The sequence below is a fragment of the Peromyscus leucopus genome, chromosome 8a, assembly GCF_004664715.2.
Source record: "Peromyscus leucopus breed LL Stock chromosome 8a, UCI_PerLeu_2.1, whole genome shotgun sequence".
In the NCBI taxonomy this organism is placed as follows: domain Eukaryota; kingdom Metazoa; phylum Chordata; class Mammalia; order Rodentia; family Cricetidae; genus Peromyscus; species Peromyscus leucopus.
Window position 1 is genome coordinate 8,087,058 of NC_051085.1, and position 15,594 is coordinate 8,102,651.

The 15,594-nt window shown below is 47.2% G+C and overlaps 1 protein-coding gene across 1 annotated transcript; it reads left to right on the forward strand.

The window, feature by feature from the left end:
- Positions 1-7,733: 7,733 nt before the first annotated feature.
- Positions 7,734-10,142, forward strand: Gpr6 (G protein-coupled receptor 6). Its single transcript, XM_028890258.2, has 2 exons — positions 7,734-7,926; positions 8,513-10,142. The coding sequence occupies exon 2, from the start codon at positions 8,531-8,533 to the stop codon at positions 9,620-9,622; it is 1,092 nt and encodes a 363-aa protein (XP_028746091.1). The 5' UTR covers positions 7,734-7,926; positions 8,513-8,530; the 3' UTR covers positions 9,623-10,142.
- Positions 10,143-15,594: the final 5,452 nt, after the last annotated feature.

The window sequence follows — 15,594 nt, forward strand, 5'->3', positions numbered from 1 at the left end:
TACCTTATCTTCCCTGACTTTACCTCATCATTTGAATGGGTCTCTCTCTCTCTCTCTCTCTCTCTCTCTCTCTCTCTCTCTCTCTCTCTCTCTCTCTCTCTCTCCTCTTCCTCCTCCCTTCCCCCCACCCATCTCTACTCTGGGTAAGGCTAGGTTCCATGACAACTCTGTCTTACTGGCTGCTTTAAAAGAAAATGTCCTCTGTGGCTCCCTCTTCCTCCACCCATCCTGTAGTGACTTTGTCCCACAAGGGACTTTCACGAGTTCCCTTTTTAATTGGAGTCAGACATATGGAGTCCAAACTCTGACTTTGTTTCTCCACCATGTGGTAAAGTTATCTGACTTCTTAAGCCTTTGTTTTCTAGAAAATGGAGGTAACAGTAGAACCTACCTCATGTGGTACATACTCAAGCAATGGCAGAGATGATTCCTAACTTGCTTTTCTAGTCTAGAGTCTGCTGGGCTTTGAGAGACCCCTGTGTTCCACCTCAAACTCAGCATGCTATGACTGTGTTCAGTGTTGTCAGCCCCAAACCCTTCCTGCACCATAACATTGGGGTCATCCTCAAACTTCCCCTTTAGCTGTGTCTCCCCATGCCCAGCAATGCCTCCCCAAACACCCCCGTGAGACTCCGAAACTTCCTCCTCAATGGCCAGACTGTGAGATGCAGAGAAACCCTGGGATCTCAGAGGAGGAAGGACAGACTGCAGGACGGAAGGGCCTAGGTTCCGGGGTGGTTGTGTGAAGGGCTGTCTGCCATGCTGAAGGGCCTGTCGTGAATTTCATGTGAGCGAGAACTAACGCCCTGGTAAAGTATGTCACTAATAGTTTAATAACCACCTTTCATGGCAACTCGGGTTGCTCCCACTAAAGCCATCCAAACTTTCTAAAGGATCTGTCAGCTTCTCCAATCCCCACTGACACTTCTCTCCATTAAGGTTTCATGTCCCTTTTAAAAAGAATAGACCATTGTGACACCCTCCTAACTGGCTGATCAGACTGTCACTCTTCCCTGTCTTTAATCCATTCTTTATATAGTTGTTCGAAGCGCCTTTGTGAATTATTGGAGGAACCTGTCTTAGTTAGGTTTCCATTGCTGTGAAGAGACGCCATGACCACAACAAAGGAAAACATTTAGCTGAGGGGGGCTCACCTACAGTTTCAGAGATTCAGCCCTTTATCATCACGGCTGGGAGCATGGTGGCGTGCAGGCAGACATGGTGCTGGAGCTGAGAGTCCTGCATCTTGACTCAGAGGCAACACGAAGTCGTCTGTCACACTGTGGGAAGCTTGAGCCAAAAGAGACCTCAAAGCCCGCCCCCAGAGTGACACACTTCCTCCAAGAAGGTCACACCTCCTAATAGTGCCACTCCCTTTGGGGGTCATTTTCTTTTGAATCACCATAGAACCCAAGTCTGATTTTATCAATCTTTTCTCCTTAAGAAAATCTGTCACTAGCCTTCGCTACTACCTTTGTGGTAAACAACCTCTTACTTGACACAAGGCCCGATCGAGCGGGCCCCACCTACTGGCACTTCTCTGTCCCTTCCCTTTCACGTTAATTGCCAGACAGAGTTAGTGGCTCACAGCCCCAGAGTGGTCTGCCAGTTTCCCTAGACTTTCTTTCACACCTTAAAGATATAGTGCCCCTGCCTGGAACTCTTCTATTCCATCCCATTTAGGAGCGAGCGCTCATCCTTCATAATCCAGCTTGGACACCACCTCATCTGAGAAATCTTCTCTGATTCAGCCAGCCTGGGTGAGACTCCTGGATGCCACCATAACTCACAGGAACACATCTTTGATAACTTTTCTCCTGTAATCTGATGATGCTTTTCTCCTGCAGTCTGTTAACTTACCTATTTATCTATTTAGGCATCTCCACTTCTAGTATAATATCTAATATACAGATTGTATTCAACAAATGTCTCTTGAATAAATAAATGACTGAATAAAAGTAAGAAATCATGATTATGACAAAATATAGAAATGTTGACAATACACATTTTATTACTAATTTATTTATTAAATTGTAATTATATAAATTATACTATATGCTTTATGGTATATGCTATAACTACATAAAATATATGTGCAGGTGGATGGTCCTGGAAGTAGCCATTTGATAGACTTAACTTAGCACCTATTCTGTGCCACATCACAGTAATGGAAAGATTAATTGACACTGCCCCAGCACTTCAAGAGTTTGACAATCTGGCTAGCAATCCTGTTCGGCTAGCAAAATATTAGCACATTGTTTTCTTTGAAAACTCATCTTCATGGTGACAATGTTTTTAAAAAGCAACCCATGAAACAGAAAATGTTCATCTATAAAATGCTACCAGTAGTCATACTAAGGTTAGAAAATTCCACCCCTATCATTTGGATCCACCTCTCTGGAGGAAAGCCCTGGGAAGTTTTGTGTCTGTGCAGGTTTGCACACGTAATTGTGTGTTGGCCTGTCTTCCCCATTGAGAGTGTCAGTGACTAGTCACAAGTCTATCTAATTGCTCAAGTGGTGGGCAACCCATGTCGAGCTTAATTGTGCCACGTGTTCTAACAGCAGCCCGTCTTTTCTCATGAAGCAGAAGTACTAGAGTAGGGTGGAATGGGAAGGGAAGTCTGTGTGTGTGTGTGTGTGTGTGTGTGTGTGTGTGTGTGTGTGTTTATATCTCATCCCCAGACCCTGGTGCTCACCTTCCCTGCGAGGGAAAGTTAGAGGAGTCTAGCCTGAAGAGTGTGAGAGGGGACAGCACCAGTCCTTGAACACAGGGAGACCCCTATTCTAGCGACCGGTGGCCTAGAAAGCAGAGCCAACCAAGACAGGCCTGCTCCTTGCATGGCTCTTCAGGTGCCACCTGCACTCAGGACCCAGACAGACAGAAAGAAGCAGACTAACACCCGGAGGGTACAAGAGTCTCCCTCCCCTGACAACCCCTGGCCCTTAAGGAGCCCTTGGCAATACCAGCGCCAGGTTAAATGAAGCCGTCTGGATGCAGGCTTCTGCTGGTGCCCCGTGTGCACTGTCACAACCTCTTCTACCTCCCCGAACCCGAGTGACTCCAGTAGCAAAGATCATTGTCTCTAACTCCATGTGATTATTTCAAAGAATGAAATGAGATAATGAGTATGAACCCACTAGTGTCAAAGCACTCTGAACATGTAGATCAAGATGATGGGTAGACTGCCTCTGAGTTTCTTTTCAAACATACCAGTAGATGCAACTTTCTGATCAACAGTCTCGTATCCAATAGTCAGTTACTCAAGATGGAAGACTACATTTTTCTATACAGTTCAGCATTTTACTTTCTGAAAATAAGTGATCTTAAAAGCCATTGTTTTTTTTCAGGGAAAAAAGTGATTTGCCAACTTGTTGGAACACCAACTCTGAGCTGCTTTGCACAGGGTTCTCTACATGATTGCATTGCTCCTAATGCCGATTTCTTGAGACCGTGAGGTGATACAGAGTACAAACTGTTCGCTTGGCACAAAGAAAGAGCATCCTTGCCATATTTGGACATGTTAAGGGATAGGGTGTCCTGCATTATGAGATGCTTTTGATACCTGAGGATGAGAGGATACTTTGGACACAAGTGAAAGCAGAGAAATAAGAATACATTTTAAATAAAATTCACCTGCCTCAGCCTGAGTCCTCAAGGGAACATACTCCATCCAACATCCTGGACCTGGACTCAGTGGTCCTCTATGATTTCTGCTTTTTTTTTTCCAGGAGTGTTCTTTCTCAATAAATGGCCTCAAATACCTCATCCAGCATTTTCTGTCTTCCTGACCTGTCAGGACAAGGACCAGTGTGCCACCAGATTTACACTTTCCAGAAAAGAACTGCATTGCTTGGCTCTAAAAACCAAGTGTGCTCTCTCGCTCTCTCTTGCTCTCTCTCTCTCTCTCTCTCTCTCTCTCTCTCTCTCTCTCTCTCTGTGTGTGTGTGTGTGTGTGTGACTGTAGATGCCCAGAGGTAGGTCAGAACTGCTATAGTTTTATAAGATTCTAAAGCTTGTCAAATAAAGCTCTGATTTCATTAAACCAATTATTTGCACAGGTTGGGCCCAGAGCAGGCACATCTTGGAAATGGCCAAAGTTTAGTACTTCGTGATGAGGCCATCGAGCCCCTTTAGGTTGAGAGAGAACCAAGTGTCAACCTTCATCATGGGATGGAAAGGAGGTCCTTTGTGAATGCAGAAAACTAAAGGTGTGCAGAAGAGGGTTGGTTAGTGGTGAAACACTCACTGAGTGACTTGCAGATGGATTGCTGCCGAAATTCCTTTTTTACACCTATTCTGAACTGCAGGGTGCTATCTCAGAGAATTCACTGGACACTACCTGACAAGGGAATTGCACAAATGTTTTCACGAATGTTCTCACCTTTGGCTTTATGGGTTGAAAATAAAATGCCTAGGCATCACTTCAGATCAAATAAATCCATCTCTGGGCAACGGATCCAGAAACCAGTGATTTCTTAAAAAGCTTTCTAGATAATTTTAATGTACAGTGAGTGTTGAGAGCCACTGAAATGTGCTGAGGTGGGAAAGGTGCTGATGGAGGCTAGAGAGAGGTGGGGTTGACTGATTAGGCATCATCACAGACAAGGCAAGCTTCCTCATGTCCATGCCGGTGAGTGAGTGAGTGCTGGAATATGAAGAACCAGAGGCTACAACCAGCTTGTCACTGGACTGGTGATAATGAGCTAACCCTGTGAGAGTGAGTCTGTAATCAAATTGGCAGACTCCTGAAACATAACCAGGACAAGGCAAGCTGGTACTTGAACAATATACTTAGTTGGGTGTTTAATCAAGCATAAAGAATTCACAGGAAAAAAAAAAAACAGATTCAACGCAGTTCAAAGGTAGGAAGATTTGTGGTAGAGACATAAAAAGGAAGTTTCAAGCCTTTTTTCCCTTCTACCTGCCAAGAGATGAGTAGAAATGAGAGAGGGAAAAATTGAAAAAAAAAAATATGCCCCATCTGGTCTCAGGGCCTACATCTGGGAAAGGTAACCACACAACCCAAGTAGTTTACAAGCTTTCCACTGTATTCATATGTGATTCCTCGTGAGTCAGCTTACCCCGTGTGGTGGTGGGGATAGGATTGGTCCCTATAGGCTCTTATATTTGAATGCTTAAGGAGTGGCATTAGAATGTGTGGCCTCGTTGGAGTAGGTGTGGCCTCGTTGGAGTAGGTGTGGCCTCGTTGGAGTAGGTGTGGCCTTGTTGGAGTAGGTGTGGCCTCGTTGGAGTAGGTGTGGCCTCGTTGAAGGAAGTATGTCACCCGGGGTGGGCTTTGGGGGTCTCAAGTGCTCAAGCCAGACCCAGTGTTTCGCGCTCACCCTGCTTCCTGCCGACCCAGATGTAGAGCTCTCGGCTCCCATCAGCACCACGTCTGCCTGTGTGCTGCCATGCTTCCTGCCATGACGACAGTGGACTAAACCTCTGAACCTGTAAGCCAGCCCCAGTGAGATGTCTTCCTTTATAGGAATCACCATAGCCATGGTGTCTCTTCACAGTCATAGGACATTGATTGAGACACCCCCACCAAAACCATGTTTATTTTTGGTTATGACAAAACTCAGAATGTCCAGACAAAAGGTAAGTTGGGTTCAGATTGATTCTTATGTTCTGGCATGTGAAACCGGACCAGACGTGGGCCTCCCCCGCCAGGAATGCCCATCTTTTGACATTATAATACAGTGTTGTCATTTATAGCATTCATGCTTAAGAATCATGTGACCAAGCTACAAAGAAAAAAAAAATCACCAAAAGGACTCACAATCTGATTTTGTGTTGGCCTGCATTATTAGCTGTCTGGGGACATGCCTGAGGGCCTCGGCCTGCACCTGATGTGATCACTTGCAAATGTGACGAGGTTTGACAGTTCATCGGAGAGCTCTGTCACCACGTTCTTGGCTCTGACATGACAGTCTTGCTCTGAAACCCAAAATGAGTCTTTTCAGGAACTCAGAATGTCAGGCAAGTTTTAGGTTCGTGATAGTGGTGGAGTGTGTTAAGTTGTGAATGCCCTCAAATGGAGAATAAATCCATCCGTAGCCCAACATTAGCTATTGCCATAAAGAATTAATCCCAGCACTTGGGAGGCAGAGGCAGGCGGATCTCTGTGAGTTTGAGGTCAGCCTGGGCTACAGAGTGAGTTCCAGGACAGGCTCCAAAGCTACACAGAGAAACCCTGTCTCACAAGAAAAAAAAAAAAAAAAAAAAAAACTTTCTTTCTTCTTTTTTCTTTTTCTTTTCTTTTTTTTTTTTTTTTGAGACAGGGTTTCTCTGTGTAGTTTTGGTGCCTTTCCTGGATCTCGCTCTGTAGACCAGGCTGACCTCAAACTCACAGAGATCCACCTGCTCCTGCTCCTGCCTCCCAAGTGCTGTGATCAAAGGTGTGCACCACCACTGCCCAGCAGAATTGAACTTTCTTAGGCATGCACACTCTCCCAGGTGAGTTCATGTGCATTGAGGTAGGACCAGGGGTGGTCGGGGAGGTCCTGTTTAAAATGGTCAACATACATAAACCCATCCTCCCAGACTATGGGCAAGCTAAGGTCTTCCTTCCTTCCTTCCTTCCTTCCTTCATTCCTTCCTTCCTCTTTCCATCCCTGGAGCTATATGTAGAAATGAAGCCAAGCACCAGCTGGCAAGAAGGCAAGAAGCACCTGCAATGTGTGTTGCTTTATTTCACTGCCCAGACCATGTAGCCTGTAAGGCCACAGCTATGGCCTCAGTCCAGTGCCATAATAGCAGAGTGAAATCGTTTCTTTCAGAGCCTCACCCAAAGCCAGCTACTTTAGCTTTTGGTCCAAGCACAGCTATTGGAGATTCTGTCTGACTGCAAAAGGAAAAAGACAAATACTTGCATTTTACTGACAAAACAAAACACCTTTAAGCCCAAAGGGTGATTTATCTGGGCTGAAAATAAAATCCCTGCCTACTGAAGTCTGGTGCAGCTGAGTTATCACTATTTTGGTCCTATAATTTGTTTTATAAGGTACTAATTAACAAGGCAAAGTCTGTTGCCAGGAAAGTAAATCACATTTTGCTGTTTTCTTCTTTTCTAACAAGACACAGACCTTGTCTTCAGTTAAATAGCAGTTGTAAGGGCAGCAACAAGAAGGGCGGAGATCATGGGAAACCTGCCGAGCAGGACTCAGAAGATGATGGGAGAGAGGATTGCTGAGGTAAACCCCTCTGGAGAAGGAGGCAGCTTGCCCCAGCTGTCCTTCTTATTACCTTTTCCCTGGTCCTGGTCCCTTGTTTCTTCCCTGGCTCTACTCAAGGGACACAAATTAACTCTTAAAAGAGAACTCCTTTCCCTGAGTTTTTTTCTCTCTCTCCCTCCAGATGCCCCTGTCCCAACCTCCCCTTCTCTGGGGCTGCTTCACCAACCCTCAGCGACCCTTGGCTCTGGCCTTTGCTGTGTACCTTATTGTCGCTCACCCCTCACCTTCCTTTTCCTGCTCACCCTCTGGGCCTGGCCTCCGGTCTTGGCTCCTTTCTCCCTCTCCTCTCACCCCCATCCCGTTCCTGGAGGTTTCTGGACTGGTGGAGGCTCTGGCTTCTCCTCCCTTCTGGAGCTCTCTGAGATGTCTCTGAGGAGTGGGGGGACGCCAAGAAGGATTGGCCAGGCGGGTGTGGCGAGTGATCCGCTGGAACCAGAACCCAGAGCCTGACGTCACCGGGCCCCGCCTGTCAATCTCGGGCGGGCGCGCGGCTCGCAACCTCCTTCTCTGCCACTGCCTCTCACTCGCAGTGACGGTGGCTCCACGACAGGCGACCAGCGCTTTCCTCCTGGACGCCGCCGGGGCCGCCTCCTGCAGGCAGCTGCTCGGTCCATGCAGAGAGCACAGCCGGGCACACAGCCACGGGGCGCATGACCAGAGATTGCCCGGAGCCCTGACTCCCCAGGTGAGTGGCGGGCTCCCAGGGGTGCTATGAGCGTGTGGGGAAGGCAAGGGGGTAAGAGGCAGTCCGGAGTGAGTCTGTCCGGGAGTCCGAGAATCGCAGCAAGCCTTAACCACAGCACCTAGCACACTCCCCCTTAGTCCTTTTGTTCCCAGTTCCTGACCTGAGGTCTCTGGCTCTGCGCTCTGCTTGCTGAGACATCAAACTTTGCTTTCAGTACCGCGGACAGCGGCTCTGCCTTGCTAAGACCATTTACAAGGGGACTTAACTTGGATGCTTGTGCAAGTTCACGTATATCTATCAGATGGTCCATACGAGTCCACAGTGGAATCTATGTGTGTATCTGCTAAAGCCCAAGAGCTCCGTGTATTTTATCCATCCATCCATCCATCCATCCATCCATTCATTCACTCAACAGGTGCTTACTTATTTGGGGTTCTCACTTTATCCCCACTTCTCCATTATGCTCCATGCTCCTGAGGTGGGATATGCAATTTGAGTGAGGCATTTTGAGCAGGGCATCTGCGGGAGAAAGTTCGTCGGTAGCCCGGAGAGCGCACCTGACAATCTGCGGTCCCTTTTTATGCAGGGAGCAACATCTGGCGGCATGAACGCGAGCGCCGCCTCGCTCAACGACTCCCAGGTGGTGGCAGTGGCGGCGGAGGGAGCGGCAGCTGCGGCCACAGCAGCAGGGGCACCGGACACCAGCGAATGGGGACCCCCGGCAGCATCCGCGGCGCTGGGAGGCGGCGGTGGACCTAACGGGTCACTGGAGCTGTCTTCACAGCTGCCAGCAGGGCCGTCAGGACTACTGCTTTCGGCAGTGAATCCCTGGGATGTGCTGCTGTGTGTATCGGGGACCGTGATCGCAGGCGAAAATGCGCTGGTGGTGGCGCTCATCGCGTCCACTCCCGCGCTGCGCACGCCCATGTTTGTGCTCGTGGGCAGTCTGGCCACTGCCGACCTGCTGGCGGGCTGTGGCCTCATCCTACACTTCGTGTTCCAATACGTGGTGCCCTCGGAGACTGTGAGCCTGCTCATGGTGGGCTTCCTAGTGGCCTCCTTCGCCGCTTCAGTCAGCAGCCTGCTCGCCATCACAGTGGACCGTTACCTGTCCCTTTACAACGCACTCACCTACTACTCGCGTCGGACCTTGTTGGGCGTGCATCTCTTGCTGGCAGCCACCTGGACAGTGTCCCTCGCCTTGGGGTTGCTGCCCGTGCTAGGCTGGAACTGCTTGGCCGACCGTTCATCCTGCAGCGTGGTGCGCCCCCTGACCCGCAGCCACGTGGCGCTGCTCTCCACTTCCTTCTTTGTGGTCTTTGGCATCATGCTGCACCTGTACGTGCGCATCTGCCAGGTGGTCTGGCGCCACGCCCACCAGATCGCCTTGCAGCAGCATTGCCTGGCGCCGCCCCACCTTGCCGCCACTAGAAAGGGAGTGGGAACTCTGGCCGTGGTGCTAGGCACGTTCGGGGCCAGCTGGCTGCCCTTTGCCATCTATTGTGTGGTGGGTAGCCAAGAGGACCCGGCCATCTACACCTATGCCACCCTGCTGCCCGCCACCTATAACTCCATGATCAATCCCATCATCTATGCCTTCCGCAACCAGGAGATTCAGCGTGCCTTGTGGCTCCTGTTCTGTGGCTGTTTCCAATCCAAAGTGCCATTCCGCTCCAGGTCCCCCAGTGAGGTCTGAAGGGCGTCTCCGTGTCCCCTCACCAACACCACAAACCCAACATGCCAGCCTTTGGTGAGCTTCTAGGTACCTGCTGATGAACTCTTGAGATCTCAGTGGTGTGAATCTGACTCTACAGGAGATGAGGGACTGGACGTGAACACAACAAACTCACTCAGACCAAGAGGCTTGTTGGCACTTTACATATACAGTGTATACACTTGTACATATATATACAAGTATTTGTGTCTTCTGGAGGTGGTCAGGACCTGGAACTTCCTGTTCTGTGAAAAACCAACCAACAAGGTGTGGTTGTATACTCGATTTACATCACATTTGTCAAGTGAAGACATTCCAATACTGCTTAATAATAGCACTTTATTTTTAGCTGCTGAAATGCCAAAACAGTGTTGCCATTTCCATGAGCAGGAGAATGGGAGTCAAAGATGTATTTTTGTTGTATGTGATAGAATATTTTGCTGCACATGCATCGATAAACTACAACATATTTTGTACACAAATAAACACATTATAAGAAATATAATCTGGAGTATGTGATGGATTGTGGAATTATTTGAAAGCTGAATTATGAGTGTGTTCATTTTAAAAGTCTATTACATAGCATCTCCTTCCAGAAAAAAAGAAAACCTCACCCAAGAAAGCACATATATTTGCATATGTGTCCTTACATTTTCCATGAAATATCAAATCCAGATCAAGCGGTGAGGAAAAGTCATGGAAGAAGTAACATTCGTATACAGTATTTACAGAACATGGAAGGGAAGGCCGTATGCTACTGGTACAGGTTAATGTGCTCCCTTGGTGACAGAATTAGAAAGATGTGGTTCAGAGGACAAAGCAATTCAAGTCCCATAGGTGCGGCTGTAAACCCGGAAGCCACAACTTCCCAGCATAGCTTTATGAATAAGGCTTATTCTGACTGTTGTTGATCGGGTCTGGTAGCAAGGTGGAGAGCCCAACAAAATGAATCAAGTTCTTTTAAGGCAGGATTTTCAGATCCTCATGAGGTAACTGAAGTGTGCCTGGTGTCCTTTCTCCAGGCATTCCTCTTCCAAACAGGCATTAAGACCCTTAACAACTGAACATTCCTCTCTATCGATGCGTCATGAATCAAGGCTAAATGGGGTGGGGTATACTGTGAGCCCACATGAAGAACTATACACACAAACACATACATTACTATTGGGAGCTTAGGAAAATACACACAAGCACATTTGCTCATGGATTTCATATTTATTGGGTACTTATTGTATGTTAGGCACAATTCTGGGCCTGGGAATGTGGAAGTGAAATGAACAAGCAAAAAAAAAAAAAAAAATCCCTCTATTCTCATGTTATTATATTTTAGTGGAGAGGCTGCCCTAAAAGTAAACAAATATCTAATTTTATGTTGGGATGAATGTCAAGGAAGAAAGAAGTATAAGTGGTAGCAACCAGCAGAGCATTCTCCAGCAGTTGGGGCAACTGAGGGAGTCCCCGAGAAGGGCTCCCATTTAGGAGGTAACCTCGGTGGGTGAGATGGGTGCGAGGCATGTTAGGATGTAAGGGGACAGCCTCCTGGGCAGAGGGAGCAGCAAGCAGAGGCCACGGCGTGGGAACTCACCTGCCAAGTTCAAGGAGCACCGAGGTCAGCAGAGTCTTCTGAACTGAGCAAGGGGGGAGGCACCAAACCAGGGCAGTGAGGGCCGGTCTTCTCCAGCTCCGCGGGACTTCTCCCGAGCTGTGCTATGGCAGGGAGGCAATGCCATTTATGTTTTAAAAAAATTATTCAGAGTGGGATTGGGGGGCAGAAAAATGGAGAGAGAAGAGGGGATTGGAGGAGGGGCGACATGCTTCAAGGATTGTGAAAAGGCTGTGAACAAACCTGATACCTGGCTAAGTAATTAAAAACAAAATTACTTAAAACTCCCTTGGGCTGTTCCATTGAAAGTGAAGTTGGGCAGGGCTTTTCCTGCTCTCACCACCAAGGGAACAGTTCGTCTTCATGCCAAAAGATTCTGTAGGAACAACCAGCATAGCAAAGAATAAACACAGTTATCACCAATAGACCATCAACACAAAAAGATTAAAGAGGTACTCATAGTTGGGTGTGGGTGCACACACCTTTAATCCCAGCACCAGAGAGTCAGAGGCAGGCAGATCTCTGAGTTTGAGGCCGGCTTGGTCTACAGATCGAGTTCCAGGACAGCCAGGGCTACATAGGGAAACTGTCTCAAAAAAAGAAAGAAAAGAAAGAAAATTGTCTCTAAGAGAGCTAGACAGGCAGCAGCAAATGGAAGGCCGTGGCTGCACTACCCCTGAGAAACAGCTTCAGGTGCAGAGACAGAGCTAGAGATGGGAAGCAGTGGTTAGGTTCTGGAAATAAGGTGAAGTACAGACGAGGCATGAAAGAAAAGACAAAACTTCACAATGACAACTAGAATTCTACCTTGAGCCATGGAGTGGATGGGATGCCTTTGATATCAGGGAGACAATGAAGGGGAGAGGAGCAATGAAAAGTTTGATGATGAATTTTCTGTCAAGTTGACTGCCTGGTGCGTTACCCAGATAACTGGTCAAACATTCTGAGTGTTTTGGTGGAGGTGATTTGGAGTGAGATTAACATGTACATGGGTAGACATTGAATAAAGCTGACAACCCTCCATGTGGGGTCCTCAATTAGCTGCCTTCTGACTTCACTGACAACACTGGATCTCTCTGGCTCTACCATAGATGGCCTTGAGACTGTAATCATGTCAGGTTCCTTGGGTCCCCAGCTTATCGACCTGCTCCGCAGATTTTTGGATGTGCTAATCCCCATGATAACACAAGCCATTTCCCTGTAATAAATTTCTCACACACCCATATCCCTCTATTTCTTTCATATTTCATATTTAATGAGCCAGCAAAGTCTACTGCCTTTGCCTTCACGTGCATGCACACATCTTGTTGTGTCTTTGTCTGTTTCTCTGGAAAACCCTAATACAGGAAAGGTGGGGGGGTTCAAAAATTAATTCTGGACTCCCAGATGGGGAGCACATGTGGGCAGTTTTTCTATTTCACAGACCTCCTGTAGCACTTACTATAAAATCAGCCATTGCTCTAAACACTTGACAAATATCTAATTTAATCACTACAACAATCCCGGATTGATGAACTCCCGGTAAGAAATAAATGGCATACTCTAACCAAGTAATTAAGCCTAATTTAATAGAGGGACTCTTTCTAAAAGTGACTATGATTAAAGGAATCCAACAAAGTACCAAAGCTTCCCACCCTCCCCCACCCACGGCTCAGTAACAGAGCTGCCAAAAGGGAATGAAGAGAAAGCAGATTCTAGAACCAAGAGAGATTGTTGTAGAGTAGCGGCCTGGGGCATGTGACCCTAGTAGAGGAAGGCAGCCTCTGACAACCTGGATTCTGGTATAGAGTGAGCTGAGAGAGTTAATTACTGGATCAGCACATCTCGGCTCCATGCTACCTCCTGGTGTTGACGTTTATTAATTAAGCTGCTAGAACCCAGAGCGTAAGACAACCAGCTCTGATGTAGAGCACAAAGTCCATTTTCCTGGAGCAGCTGAGGCACAATGAAGAGCAGACCTGCCTGTGAGAGCAGAACAGTTACCACAAACACTGTGAGATAGTGCTAGCCACTTTCCAGATGAGGAAATGGAGGTAGAAAGAGGTTACTATACATGTCAGTAGTTCTGGAGTGGGGTCTAAGCTAACAGATGAACTTGGGACTTACAACATATTGATGGTATTTAAAGTCATGGGTCTGGATAGGGCCTGGATAGGGTCACTTTGGGAGTATTTCATGTGAGTTTTCCAGCAGAGATGAGAACAAATGTCTACTCACTACTCACTAGACTCAAGAAAGGATTCCACCAAAGTCTAACTTAGAGAAACAATGCATTTATTGGGTTACTCACAGGAGTGTGGGTGAGGGTTACTTACAGGAGTGTGGGCAATTCAAAGGCAGTCTTCTCACCAAAAAATCCACCAGCATAGGCACCAGCTCACAAAAGCTGCATTCCTGGAGCCCATGCTCAGCCTGCAGGCAGATCGACAGGCCAGGAAAGTCTTCTTGCCCTGGTAGTCTTTTCTACTCATATAACCGGGAGTTAGAGGGATCTTAGAAATCTTAAAGATTTCAGGAACTTCCTGAGACTTGGGAGTTGTTTGTTGGCTGAGTCTTAAGGACCCACCCTCCAAGATGGAAAGTTTCTAAGTGGAGAAAATCTCTATATAATACTGTTGGACAGAGAAGAGGGCCCAGGACTGAACTCTAGGGGACTGAAGTGTTCACACATCAAAAGACAGGATCAAGCAAAGGAAGAGAGAGTGGGGAGAGGGTGAGAAAAGTGGAGTTCCCCAGGGAAAGGAGGAAACCAAGCCCCAGGGAGGAGTTCCTCAGAGAAAGAGTAAAGCAGGGACTTAAGAAATGACTTGAGATTTTACCATGTCAGCGCCGCTGTTGAACTCCACAAAGGAAGTCTTGGAAGAGTGTGAGGAGAAGGAAGCTTGGCCACAGAAGGTGCAGGAGAAAATTCACTAGCGATCCAGCCTCAAAGAGCTCCCAGCTGCACGCTGCTGACCTTTCCAACGCTGTAACACTCTGTGCTTTCTGCATGTAGACGCTTACAGTGCCATAAATTTAGATATGGAAAGATTAGTGTTACTGTTCACCCATCAAATTAAACTTCTCTCAAGAACTGACTTCTTGGACTCTTCAGCTCCATCACACATTGTTTGAAGTCCCTCTACCCATTGACTCTGGAATGTGTTGGAGTACACTGAACCACAGAGCTGGTTATCAGCATCCCCTAAATGTGAGGGGATAAAGTAACCCAACTCCAGAGACAGGACACGGGGGTTAACAGCATGATACACTTTAGAACCACAAATAAAAACTTCCTGTAATAAGCACATGGATCCAACTTCAGTCTGCTGATGTGTTAGTTAATATTTAATATCCATCCCTGGCCTGATGACAGTTTGGGGAAACTAAGAAGAGGAAAATGCTAAGCAATCAGTTTGTTAATGGCGCTGCCTTCTAGAGTGGGCCAGTCTGTGTAATGTCAACAGGTTTGACATTAGCCAACCTATGATGTAACAGTATAAAGCTGTGGGCAGATCTCAAAACATTTCCACACAGAAATGTCACATATTCATTTGACCTATCAAAAACTAATTAAGAATCTCCTATTATAAGATCCTATCTAGTCAGAGAAGCATAGGGTCTTTGAGAAACCCATCCACTTTATTACTTAATGAGTGTCCTACCTTCAACAGATTTTAAATTGGGCTACTGACTTACACCCCCAGAAGCCTATCCTCTAGCTCCTATTTACAATATTAATGGCAATGTCATCCTGTAGTTGACCCGAGAAGCCTTAGAAATCACACACCGCTCTATTTCTTTCATGCTTCATGTCCACTGTGCCATTGTCTTGAACTTTGAATATACAGGGAATCGAGCCCCAGACACTTCTGAATGCTGCCGTCTCCTCTGGCCTGGATTATGTCAGTAGCTTCCTATCAGGGCTCACACTGAAGCCCGTGTATCTGCAGTCTCAGCCAACCAGCCGTGGCTTCCTTGACTGCTCTTTAGAGAGGACCTTGTGTCTGCAGGGCCATAGTCAGTCTCTAAGGAATAAACTTGGGGAGGAGGTCCATGGCCCCGGAAGTGGGGATTTTCTGGTCGTAGCCTAGAAGTGCCGGCATAGATTCCACTCTTAAGGAAGGCAAGCAGGACCTCTAAAGCTTGAAGCCCAGCACCGGGCTCCACTTGGCATAGCGTATTCATTTCCCACTGCTGATGTAGCAAATGACATCAAACTTGGCAATGTGCATAAAACAGCACACATTTTATAGAGATCAAAACTAGAAGCTGGAACTCAACTTCCCAGGGTCAGAAATCGGGATGGCAGCAAGCTGTGCTCCTACCAGTAGCTCTGCAGGAAGAATGTTCCTCGGCTCATGACTTCTCC

Excerpts from the sequence above, each read along its gene's own strand:
- Gpr6 (XM_028890258.2), top strand. The coding sequence starts at position 8,531 with ATGAACGCGAGCGCCGCCTCGCTCAACGACTCCCAGGTGGTGGCAGTG.